The sequence below is a fragment of the Nothobranchius furzeri genome, chromosome 5 (genome assembly GCF_043380555.1).
Source record: "Nothobranchius furzeri strain GRZ-AD chromosome 5, NfurGRZ-RIMD1, whole genome shotgun sequence".
NCBI classification, from domain to species: Eukaryota; Metazoa; Chordata; class Actinopteri; order Cyprinodontiformes; family Nothobranchiidae; genus Nothobranchius; species Nothobranchius furzeri.
In genome coordinates this window covers 36,894,701-36,908,127 of record NC_091745.1, presented here as the reverse complement: position 1 = coordinate 36,908,127, position 13,427 = coordinate 36,894,701, and the positions used below count along the sequence as shown (strand labels likewise).

Genomic DNA, 13,427 nt, shown 5'->3' with positions numbered 1-13,427 from the left:
CCTTATTCATTTTCTCTCTCCCTTTTCTCACATTTTAATCACAATATTTATTCTAAAATCTTTTAATTAAAATTAAAATTTTCATCCTTGTGAAGCACCTTGTGATTTTATCTTGAGAGGCGCTATATAAAAAATGTTTTCTTTCTTTAGTTTATGTGGTTTTTACACACACACACACACACACACACACACACACACACACACACACACACACACACACACACACACACAAATGGTCTATATCAAATACAGACCATTTACCATAACATCACCATCACTTGTCAACAGATAGCAGACTAGCTGTATGGCTAACGGAGAAGAAGAAACTGATTTGGTCTCAGGGATTTCTTCAGTTCCGTACTTTTTCAGTGAAGCTGATCATTTTTACGAGAGTGCGTCCAACCATGTCGCTAGTTTGTATTTCAGCCAGAGACCAGCCATGACCTCCATCACAATCAGAATACTTTAATAATCCCAAAGGAAATTATATCTAGAAGCGTAGTTGCTCCAGACAATAGGATAAAGATGGGAAATATTAAAATGGCCAAAGGAAAGGACTTACTGATGGAACTGAAAAGCTTAATGACAGAGTAGTTGAAGTGAGGAGGATGGTTTGTGTCTATAAATAATCATCAACTTTGTTGAGAGTTTTGATTTGATTTACACGTTAAACCAAATTAATAAATACATTTTTAGCTGCTGATCATGAACTGCAGCCGGCAGTGGTGGTGATTTTAAATGGTTTTAACAGTTTCTCATTGCCACAATGGTAATCCCTGTCAATACTCAAATTACCCTTCTTAATATTTAATTAAGCTTTAAGCTAGATTGAAAAAACATCCATGCGTAGTCGTGAAATTACGTCCTGTCCCTCGTTCCCTCAACCCCCTCCTCTCTCGGCACTTCATAACCTATGGAACTCAAATATGGAACTCAAAAGTATTCAAAATTCAATAAATAAACAAGACATTATGAAATAAATATCTACATGAAGAAACACTAGACAGTCGTGTAATCTGGCAATAAAATGATGAAATAACATTAGTATAAAGTTTTTTTCAAAATTCATTTTTTCATAATAATCCAAATTAATATTGAGCCATATTTATTTAATTCATTCAGTTTTTATTACATAACGTCTTTTTAACAAAGACCGCTTTTATTTCATAATAGTGTTTTTTTTCCCATGGCTGATTTAGTTCATAATGACACTTTACAGCAGAATGTCTCAGTCCTCAGTCAAGCCAGTGGGTGTTGCCTGCATGTATTTCTTCATGTAGATATTTATTTCATAATGTCTTATTTATTTATTGAATTTTGAATACTTTTGAGTTCCACATTCTTTTAGTATTTTCTTTTTGTGCTTGCTCGCTATATTTCCATTTGTGTGCGATCCATGGACGTAGTTGAGGGGACAGGGGGACACATGCCTCCCAACCCCCACCCCCTCCTTTTTTTCCAAATACAATTTTTGTCCCCAGCACTTTCTACCATCCAAAAACAATAATATTAAACAGACACTGGTTAAACATTAAGACCGAGAGGAAAACACCTGCTTGTGTTGAAGCCTGTTTCCCATTCATATTACATATTTCCTGCATACTTACTGTAAGGACCCCCCACCCCCACCCCCACCCCCACCCCACCATCACCCCATACTGATTGTGCCCTCCCCTCCCACTTCTCAAGTCAAAACTACACCCCTGGTGCCATCTATCCAGCTCCAGCAGCCCGTCAGTGCATTTAACCACTGCTTGGTCAGATGCTGCTGCTATCAGTTGGAAACGTGCATGGTGTCGGATAACTTGTTTCTGTCATGAATTTAGAAAAGCTCACAGCAGAAAATAGTCCAGATCCGCTTCATTCTGCAGCGCTGCACTTCCTTTTGTGCTACAACAGCGCCGTCTGCTGTTTATCAGAGGGAGCTACAGGCTCTGCATTGCAGACCTGAGCTGAAAAATCACACCAAGTTAGCTGCTTTAACTTGACAAGACCTGCATAAATGTAACCCGAACCTTAATCTTTTAGAAGTATTTAAAAACTAAAGTGCTTCTATCCATTTAAATGTCATTTTCATTAGAGGCTTAATTTAGTTAAGCTATATATTTTTTTCATGTCCTTTATGTTGAAAGCTTCACTTGATACTTCATATATTTGGATTTTGTTACACATTAAAAACATGAAAATCTTAAAAACTAAACATTAGTGCTGTGGGTGTTTTTCTAATGGAATATCTTTAATACCAGTCTGCAGGACAGTGAGGGATGCAACGTGTCCCAGGCTGCAGGAAGTGTTACAACTATACAACGTTCATTTGAATCAGTTCGCAGCCAAGTGTGAATCAGCCGAAATGGGAATTTGAGACCGTGGTCTAGAGTGGGAAAATGGTAGAATGCCTTCTCTGGGTTCCCTGATTGAAAAACAATGAGTGAACGCTACAGTAATATTGTGGTCCGCTCTGCCTTATGCCCTGATTCACAAATATGTTGTGCTTCAATGTATATTATGAATACCGTAATTATATTTGTTTCAACTATATGTCTGTCATGTAATCCGAGATTTTTTCACTTGTAAAAATGTTTAATTAAAATGATGACAAATCCATTCATCTGTCCATTTTCGGCTGCTCATCTGGGGTCGAGTTGCGAAGGCAGCAGCCTAAGTAGGGAGGTCCAGACTTCTCTCTCCCAGCCACTTGGGCTCATGGACGTAATTTTCACTTTAGAAGTGGGGGGGGGGGGACACGGGGGGGGGGGGGGTATCTTTACAGTATGTTCTAATGGGAAACAGGCTTCAACACAAATGGTTGTTTTCTGCTTGATCCTAGAGCTCAACCAGTGTCAGTTTAATATAGCGTAATATTGTTTTTGGATGATAAAAAGTGCAGCGGTCAAAACTTGACTTTGGAAAAAGTGGGGGGGACATGTAGTCCCCCCCCCCCCACACACACACACACACACACACACAACACACACACACACAAAATTACGTCCATGCTTGGGCTAGCTCCTCCAGCGGAAAAGGTGTTCCCTGGCCAGCCGACAGACACGGTCCCTCCAGCATGTCCTGGGTCTTTCTTTAGATCTTCTTCCAATTAGACATGCCCAGAAAACCTCACCAGGGAGGTGTCTATGAGGCATCCTAATCAGATGCCCAAGCCACCTCAACTGGCTCCATTTGATGTGGAGGAGCAGCGGGTCTACCCCAATTACCTCCCGGATGACCGAGCTTCTAACCTTATCTCTAAGGAAGAGCCCAGCCACCCTGTGAAGAAAACTCATTTTGGCCGCTTGTTTTCATGATCCAGTTCAATCTGTCACTACCCAAAGAACGTGGATCGACCGGTAAATCGAAAGCGGCACAGCTCTGTCTTCACCACGACAGACTAGTACAATGCCCACATCACTGCAGACGCAGCACCAATCCACATGTCAGTCTCATGCTCCATCTTTCCCTCACTCGTGAACAAGACCCCGAGATACCTTAAACTCCTCCACTTGGGGCAGGACCCCGTCCCTGACTAGGACAAAGCATTCTACTCATTTCTGACTCAAGACCATGGTCCCGGAGTTTGAGGAGCTGATTCTCATCCCAGCTGCTTCACACTCAGCTGAAAACCACCCCAATGAGAGCCGGAGATCTCTATTCAATGAAGCCAACAGGACCACATCATCTGCAAAAAGCGGAGACTCCATCTTTAGGCCACCAAAATGGATCCCCTCAACAACTTGGTTGTGCCTAGAAATCCTAGTCTATAAAAAATATGAACAGAATCGGTGACAAAGAGCAGCCTTGATGGAGTCCAACTCTCACCGGAAACAAGCCTGACTTACTGCCAGCCAGTGGCGGCTGGCCAGTAGAGGGCGATAGGGCGCCGCCCTCCCAGTTTCCCCTGTGTTTTTAATTTTTATTTTAAAAAACAAATAAATAAAATTAACAATAATCACATATTCTAAGTTAATTGTGTGTTTTGTAACAAAAATAAATCATATATATATATATATATATATATATATATATATATATATATATATATATATATATATATATATATATATATATATATATATATATATATATATATATATATATATATATATATATATAGGTCTCTGCCGAGCGGTGGAGGCTGTGTGCTGTTTTTCAATCGCCCAAACAAGTCGGGACCAGCTGTCCAATTGCTGACAAGAATATCAAAGGGTAGGAATGGGAATGTATCCAATCAGCGTCGACGTTGTTTCAGAACGTTTCAGAAGCATGATGGGCGATAGAGCTACGACCAAGGCTTTCGTTGGTGTTCGGTAGAACTTGGAGAGTCTCGACTCCAGCACGTTTTGACGGTGGTGACGCAGACGTAGACAGTGCGCCTACAACATGGATACCGGATCTCAGCAGCCACTGAATTCAGTTCGGTCTCTTCTCCAGTATCCGTTCGAGAGGAGAACTATGGTGGAAAAACTTAATGTCAAAGAGCTTGGACCAGATCAGCCCGACGTAAAGATAAGCCAGCAGGACAAGGAGAAGGGTAAACTGTACACACGAGGCTTCTCCCAAAATTGGTACACCAGGAAGCGGTGGCTAGCTGGATGCAATCACGCTAATGCGTTATTTTGCTTTCTGTTTGTTATTCAAAACGGCTGGGATCCACAGGAGGTGGATGTGGAACTTGTGTCTCATTGGGGACTCCATTCATTCTCTGACTGAGGAATGCAGCGCATCAGTGCAGCAGCCAACAAAGACGGAGGACGTTTGGACAGGGAGAACAGCAGCTGGGTGCAGAGGTAAGCTGTACATTACATTTCTGTAAACAAGGCAATCAGAATCAGAAATCCTTGGTTGTCCCACAAACCGGGACATTTGTTTAATAACATATTTAATGTGCAATAACTGTAAAAACTAATTTCAACACACATACCTATTATACATATTTAATCATGTAAATGTGTATTTCAAGTAAATTTGTACATACATCAATCTGATTCCATTTTACTTGTTACACTTCTGCTGCAGCAAACAAATTTCCCAGCTTTTGGGACAACAAAACATTTCTGATTTGTCCCAAAAAGTGGGAAATATGACATTTGTAAGAGGATACTGATGACATTATTTCCTATGAAAGTGTTTCCACTTTCCATAAGTCCTAACAGTGTAAATTTCTGGCATTTTGTCTAAGTAGTGTTTACTACCGTTACGGTAACAGTGACCTGCTCATAATTTTTCGTGTTCACTCAAATGTTGAAATTAAACAAAATGTTTTTGTTACTTGCCTCTTGCATTACCTATTTACCATTTATGGTCATGTTATTTTATGTGCAATTTAATGCAGTATTTTTCAACCTTGGTCCGCAAGGCAGCGTGCCAATAGTCAGACACACCTGGATTAATCAGTTTGTCCAATGATGTAAGACAGGAAATAAAAGAGCTGTGCTTAATTCAGGAAATAGTGAAGTTGTGCACAAAGCTCAGAAAGCACAAGTTTGTTTAAAAAAAATAGCACAGCCCCACCAAAAATATTTTTCACCAGCCGCCACTGCTGCCAGCAATGCGGACCAAGCTCTGGCACTGGTCATACAGGGACCTAACAGCCTGTATCAGAGGCCCTGGTACCCATACTCCTGATTTAACCCCCAAGGGCCTCCCGAGGGAAGCGGTTGAACACCTTTTTCAAATCCACAAACACATGTAAATTGGTTGGGCAAACTCCCACACACCCTCCAAGATCCCCCTAAGGGTATCGAGCTGGTCCAGTGTTCCACGGCCAGGATGAATACCACATTACTCCTCCTGAATCCGAGGTTTGACAGTCCATCAAACCCTCCTCTCCAGAACCCCAGAATAGACCTTATCAGGGTGGCTTAGAAGTGTGATCCCCATGTAGTTTGAACACATCCTGCGGTCCCCCTTTTAAATAGGGGAACCACCAACCCAGTCTGCCAATCCAGTGGAACTGCCCCTGATGTCCACGCGATGTTGCAGAGCTGCGTCAGCCAATGCAGCCCTACGACATCCAGACCCTTAAGGAACTTTGTGCGGATCTCATCCGCCCCCGGAGCCTTGCCACCAAGGAGCTTTTGACAACCTCGTTGACCTCAGCACCAGGGATTTGAAAGCCCAACTCAAATTCCCCGGACTCTGCTTTTTCAATGGAAGACGTGTCGGTGTGACTGAGGAGGTCTTCAAAATATTCCGCCCAGTCCACCACATCCCGATTAGAGGTCAACAGCACATCGTCCCCACTATAACCTGAGGCGCCGGATGGTGGACCAGAATCTCTTCGAAGCCATTTGGAAGTCTTGCTTCATAGTCTCACCGAACTCCTGCCATGCCCGGGTTTTTGCCTCTGCGACCACCCAGGCTGCATTCTGCTTGGCCTGCCGGTGCCTATCCACTGCCTCTGGAGTCCCACAGACCAAAGAGACCCTATAGGACTCTTTCTTCAGCTTGATGGCATCTCTAACCACCAGTGTGTCCACAGGGGGGTTTGGGGATTACCCCATAATAGGCACCGATGACCCTGCAGCCACAGCTCCAGTTGGCCGTCTCAACAACGGAAGCATGGAACATGGTCCACTCAGGCTCAATGTCCCTCGCCTCCCCCAGAACGTTTCGGAAGTTCTGACGGAAGTGGGATTTTAAGCTTCTTCTGACAGGAGACTCTGCCAGACATTCCCAACAGACCCAGACAATACGTTTGGGCCCGCCAGGTCTGACTGGCATCCTCCCCACCATCAAAGCCAACTCACCACCAGGTAGTGGTTAGTTGACAGCTCTGCCCCTCTCTTCACCCGAGTGTCCAAGACATGCGGCTGCAGATCAGATGAAATGATATCAAAGTCGATCATCGAGCCGCGAGCTAAGGAATCCCAGTTGAAATGAGTTTTCTCCACAGCTTAGGCTCTCCCCTAGTGGTGAGAAGCTCTGTCATCTGGGAGGGGCTTGGAGTAAATCCGCTGCTCCTCCACATCATGGAGACCCAGTTGAGGTGGCTAGGGCATGTGGTGGGGTGCCCCATGGATATCTCCATGATAACATTTTCCGTGCATGTCCAACCAAGAGTAAGTAAGTAAGTAAAAGTTTATTTATAGATCGCCTTTCACAGATATAAATCACAAAGCGCTGTACAACATGATAAAGATCAGGGCAAATACCTCTAACCAATAAAATCATCAGAAAAACAATAGCAGTGATAAAGTAGAAAATAAAATCATGAGTATAAACAAAGTGAAGGTGTGAACCCGAACAAAGCCATCTTTTTGAAACATTTAGGGAGGGAACGCCTGGATGAAAAGGTGAGTTTTTAGATGATTTTTAAAGACCTCTACAGTGTTAGAGAGACGGAGATTTGAAGGTAGACTGTTCCAAAGTCTGGGGGCAATAGTCTGAAAGGCCCTGTCCCCTTTGGTTTTCAGTCTGGTTCGAGGAACAGCCAGGAGGTTTTCAGATGTGGATCTAAGGTTCCGAGAGGTGGTGTGTGGGGATAAAAGCTCAGATAGGTAGCTTGGAGCCTGGTTGTTAAGAGCTCTATAGGTCAGCACTAAAACTTTAAACTGTATTCTATATTCTATCGGTAGCCAGTGGAGGGACTGTAAAACTGGAGTGATGTGAGCTCGTCTGCTGGATTTGGTTAGGAGTCTGGCTGCTGCATTTTGGATGGCTTGAAGGCGTGAGAGGGAGGTTTTGCTGAGACCAGTAAAAAGAGCGTTACAGTAGTCTAAGCGTGATGACACAAAGGCATGGATGATTTTTTCCAGATCTGCAGTAGAAACCAGTTTACGGACTTTTGAAATGTTTCTCAGTTGGAAGAAACAAGAGCGGGAGATGGTTTTGATGTGTGAGTCTAAACTTAAAGCTGGATCAAAAATAACTCCCAGGTTTCTAATGTTGGCCTTGGCTGATGGGCAAAAAGAGGCAATTTCTTGCTCGATTTTTGGCTGAAGTTCCGGGGGTGCAGCGATCAGGGTCTCTGTTTTGTTGGCGTTGAGAACAAGAAAGTTGCTGGACAGCCAGTTACTGATCTGGGTCAGGCAGAGTACAAGGGTGGCCAGCCTGTCCAACTGGTGTGGCATAAAGGACATATAGAGCTGAATATCATCAGCGTAGATGTGGTAGGAGATGTCTGGGAAAAACTGAATGATGCCAGCTAGGGGAAGAATATAGAATGCGAATAGTAGAGGCCCTAGAACTGAACCTTGTGGAACCCCGCATGTTAGAGAGGCAGTATATAAGAGAAGGTTTCTGACTTCACTGTGAATGTTCTGTTTGTGAGATAGGAAGAGAGCCAGTCTAGAGCAGAACCTGAAATCCCAGCCAGGGCCTTTAACCTGTTGAGTAGAACGTTGTGGTCTACAGTGTCAAAAGCTGCACTGAGGTCAAGCAGGACCATGACAGAGCATTTCCCTGCATCAGCAGCCATCAGGAGGTCATTATGCACCCTTACTAGAGCAGTCTCCGTTGAGTGCTGCTTCAGAAAGCCAGATTGGAAGGGGTCAGAGATCTTTGACTTAGAAAACCAGGATCTGAGTTGGGTTTCAACAACCTTCTCAAGTACTTTACTGATGAAAGGCAACTTAGAAATGGGCCTAAAGTTACTGGTGGAGCTGGCGTCAAGGTTGGGTTTCTTTAAGAGAGGAGTCACTACTGCATTTTTAAAGTAAGATGGAACACAGCCTTGGCTCAGTGAGCTGTTGATTATAGTCAAGAGTAGACTTAAAGGAAGACCCAGGACATGCTGGAGGGACGATGTTTCTCGGCTGGTCATGTGACTGGAGAGAGGGAAGCCTTGGCCCCCATAACCCGAACCAGGATAAGTAGAAGACGATGGATTTATGGATGGAATAATAAAAAGGCTAACACATCTGCATTTTATGGATAAATCCAACAAAATGTTTCATCTTCTGGTGTTCTGAAAGACCTAATGTCTCTTAAACTGCTACAGTCCATGACAGGAACTCCACCTCACAATTCACCGGGCTCAAATCATCTCTCACTAACACATTTGTTGTCTAATGTGTCAAAATCTTTGTTGTTTTTTTAGGAAAACATCCCAATATTAGACCTATAGTCATAATGTTATGGCCTATTGAACACCATGTGGGTTTATTGTTGATGCTGTGAGGAGCTGTGACATTTAACACCTATGTGTTCTCACCTCCCTGATCAGGGGAACTCTGAGCCGGCCCACGCGCCGGTTCAGCTCACATCTGAGCAGCAGCAAAAATGCTTTTAGACACAAAGTTGCGGTTTGGGGGTTAAGTTTTGTCAGGAAAAACAAAAGGCAGCCAGAGTTCTGCAGATATTACTACAAATGATCTATACATCGTACACGCACTCTGAAAACACAGCCCAAGGCAGCCTCCCAGCCTGTAGGAGGAAGTTAGTCAGCGTCTTAAACCTGAAAGCAGAGGCAGACGGTGCAGGACGCCAAGCTGAGCGGGTATGCATAAATCTGGTCTTTAACTCATTCTTATTGCATTTAAAGCTTTTGGATTTGCAGCAAATCTCATCAACAGTGGATTCTCATTCTTAATGATGATGATGATGATCAGTGCGTTACAACTGTGAAGACATGAACCTGCTTTTTTTCCTCAGAGAAATGTTTCATTTTTCTTGTTTTTAAAAACATTTTTGTGAAACATTCATGACTTGTGGTTTGTTCGGTGGTTCCGATGGAAAACACCAGCTGGTATAAAATACACAGAAAAGCGAAGGACGTGGCTCATACCTGTGGAGGCTAATTAAAAGTGTTGATGTCTGCAGAAACTACATCAGACGAGACGGCGTTGTGTGTTTCTGAGAGCCGAGCCGACCGACAGCATGGCGTACTCAGGGTTCTTCGTGGCTGTGCTGTTTGTTCTGAGCAGTAAGTTATGTAGTTTTCCACCTGCTGTTTTCTTCACACTCAACATTAAGGTGGCCTCACACAGGAAGCTAAAACCACACACACTCTATGACATTTATTTCATCAGCAGCAGCTGAAATGTCTCCAATTAATCTTGTTTGTTCCATTTTCTCACTTCCAGCTCTGCCGGGGGCACTAACCGGTAACAACTGCAACACTAAAATCCTCATTATGAAGCAGACCTGGTGATTCGGCTTTTCCAGGTTTTCTCTCTCAGCCCACCTGACACCCTCATCTGTGTGTGTGTTGGTCAGACAGCGCCGTGTCCTGCTACAGGATTGAACCGGGAACTGTGGCGGGCATCATCTGTGCAGATTTGTTGCTGACTCTGATTATCGTCGTCGTGACGTACCGATGTGCCCGCTTTAAACGTCAGAAGCTAGAAAAGGGTAAGGCAGTGGGGGTGAGATGATGAGTGAATTATTTAGAGACACTGAGATGGGATGGTTCCAGGCTCGGCACTGAAAAGGGAGTTTGCTTTGGGTTGGTTGGGTCTTTGCTGCAGTATTCATGTGACACCATCAGGAGCCTCAGTAGCATGTGTACGACAGGGGCATGTCCAGGGAGTGGCCTGGGGTTGCACATGCCACCCTTAGAATCTGATTGGCCACCCAGGTGCCACCCTACTGAGTTCCAGTTTAAATTGACTTTACATTGTCGACAAAAGGCTTGAGTTGTAAACTCCAAAAATGGTGTGTGGTAGCAGGCACCTTTAACACTGTCTTCTAGCCCAGGCCTACAGAACGTTTCTGTAGTATTAATATTATTTATTATTTTTTCATATTCACATAAATAGTATTTAGAGTCCCACTCAACTCCAGTTGGTGGCAGTAATGCAACAAGAAGGGACTTGCTAACCACCACAAAACTAGACGATGAATAGAAAAAAATGGTGATTGTGCAATGTGAAACTCCAAAATTCACTAGAAAGTAAATAAATAAATAAACGATTTGTGTAAATAAATAAATAAGCATAACCATTGGTGCCACCCATGCATAAACAAGTGCCCCACATGGGCCACCCCATTTTAAAAGTCCTGGACACGGCTCTGGTGTACGACTCATACCCAGCCACAGCTTAGCCCCTCCTCATGCTGGTCACCAGTCTGATCACACTTTCTAATGGAAACCCATCTGGAGTTGTTGATGGTCAACCATGGTGGTGTTGGTCTCTCTTGCGTGTGGAGCATCTGTCCTAGAGCTGTGACCTGGATGGGGACAGACCTGGCAGCACACCAACAGAATATTATCCCAGGGGATTGAGCACAAGTTGGGTGGGCTCACCAACCCGTTTTGTTTTTATGAAAGGATGCACGATTCTTACAAGTTCTCCTTCATGGGAGAGGTGAATAATCATGCTTTTCAACTAGGGACTATTTATTGCCAAGATGCACCTAAATAACTTCTGTACTTTTTCTGCTAAGCTTACATGTTGCAGGAAGGTTTTTAAACCTCACTAAACCTTTTTGAAGATGCGTTTTCATTAGGGATGCACGATATATCGGTATCGGCCAATGCTAGTCATTATTTAACATAATGGTATCGGTCCAATTAATAAAACTGGGCTGATATTAACAACCAATATTTTTTCCATCTTGTTTCCATTTGTTTATCTGTTTCAGAGGTGACAGTGATTGTAATCATCTCAGAAGCGTGCGTACATGTGTGTGATGTGTGTACTTAATAATGTAAATTCAGCTTTAATATTTTTCACTCTATATAAAATCTGCTGATTTTAGAAGCATTAAAGTCAGCATATCGGTTATCAGCCATAACTGTGATATTAACATCAGATATCGGTGTCGGCCCAACCATTTCATATTGGTTCATCACTAGTTTTCATTCATAAAATCTTTGGACTTTTGCATGGAGGCTGCTTTAATATTGTAAACAGTGTATTTGATACGATATAATTATGTCCCAGACCATTTTTAAATCTGATTTTTCTGCTCTTATTTTGAAGTAATGGACTTTGTTTATTTCTCCACAGCTGACAAGGTGTACATGAATGTCCGGGCCAACTGCAAACCCACATAGAGCTTGCTGCAACGTTTTAGTCTGCTGTAAGAAATGACTCGGTTGAAATGTTTTCTTCTCTACTCACTGGGACTGCTGTGCTCCTGAAGGCCTTAAAGCGAGCAGATTTCTTTGTGACGTTTGTTCCTCAGAGCTGCCTCTCAAAAAGTCTGCTAAGATACAAACTTTAAGCTAAAAAATAAAATATATCTTTGACACAGTTAAAAGGTACGTTTTATTTTTAAACACGTTTTTTGCTTCCGCAGATGGTTTTATTTTAGAGCTATTTCCTAACGTGAGGAATGATGTTTAAACACAATGTTTTATTTTTTAAAACTCAGGTAAAATGTTAGGTACAAAAAATATGTAAACACAAAACGACAGAAAATTAATTCATTTATGATCAAATGAGTTTGCATTTTAAAATGTTGGCTCTAACTCCAGCCGACAGCGCCCTCTGCAGGTGGTTTTTGATTTGGCTTCTTGTTCAGTTATTTCTCCCAAAAACAGCAGAAAAGAGATGAGAAATGATAAAAGATGCTGCTTTTCTGTACATTTTACTGCTTAATGAAAATATAAAATGTAACTTTTACTTTTTGAATAAAGCTTTTTTTAAACTATTAGAATGTGTTGATTTCTCTTAAGCAACCCTTCAAAACAACGTCTAAAAAAAGCAAAATAAAAGTGTTAGAAAACAATCAACATGCAAATCATTTAGAAATTCATGGTTAAGTCATTTTGAAACATCCGTCAAAGAGTGAAAATCTGGATTTGGACATGGTGCACTGACTAGCGTTGCATTTGGGCCTCACGTCCTTTTGATGTCGCAGATTTAGTCATTATTTTAATTTAAAACCTTTGTGTTAAAATTGTCATTATTAGTGAAACGTTTTTTAACTTGAGACCACATGTGGTCCTTGGTCCGGCTCACAGTGATGAGAAACTGGTTAAACGTTACAAGTTTCACACTAAAATAACCGGACCAAGAACACGTCGCTGTCTCTATGAACGCTGGTGAAGTTGATCTGATCCTCTAGGCTCTACACCAGGGGTGGGCAGTCCTGGTACTCGAGGGCTGCTGTCCAGCAGGTTTTAGTTGTTTACCTGCTCCAACACATATTCAGCAGCTCATCAGGCTCTGCAGCAGCCTGTTAATCACCAGCAGATTCAAACCAGGTGTGTTTAAGCAGAGAAACAACTAAAACCCGGATCGCCCGCCCCTGCTCAACACCCTCACCTTCCATTATTCTGTCTTTTCTTCTTTTCTGCTACAACTTAAATTCCAACAAAAACATCTGACACCATCAGAGATTAACAAGGTGTTAATTTCCCAAAATGCAGTTTTTAATAACTTTGTTTACTTTTGTTTGTTTGGTTTGTTTGCCTCATTTTATTCAACTGAATAAAAATGAGTAAATATTATCCTTTATTCTAATTAAAATTAGAGTCACATGACAACTTTAATGGTGACGTTTCTGCCACATTTGCTCTTGGATGGTCGGTGGTCATTCTA

General features: G+C 42.5%; 1 protein-coding gene across 2 annotated transcripts; it reads left to right on the top strand.

The window, feature by feature from the left end:
- Positions 1–4,326: 4,326 nt before the first annotated feature.
- Positions 4,327–12,538, top strand: hcst (hematopoietic cell signal transducer). Of its 2 annotated transcripts, XM_054740349.2 has the most exons (6): positions 4,327–4,525; positions 4,651–4,781; positions 9,757–9,859; positions 10,020–10,040; positions 10,153–10,287; positions 11,889–12,538. In XM_054740349.2, exons 3-6 carry the CDS (start codon positions 9,814–9,816, stop codon positions 11,933–11,935), a joined length of 249 nt encoding a protein of 82 aa, XP_054596324.1. In that variant the 5' UTR covers positions 4,327–4,525; positions 4,651–4,781; positions 9,757–9,813; the 3' UTR covers positions 11,936–12,538. The 2 variants fall into 2 exon arrangements, with proteins under 2 accessions (XP_054596324.1, XP_054596323.1); XM_054740348.2 differs by lacking the exons at positions 4,327–4,525; positions 4,651–4,781 and adding an exon at positions 9,178–9,433.
- The last annotated feature ends 889 nt before the right edge of the window (positions 12,539–13,427 follow it).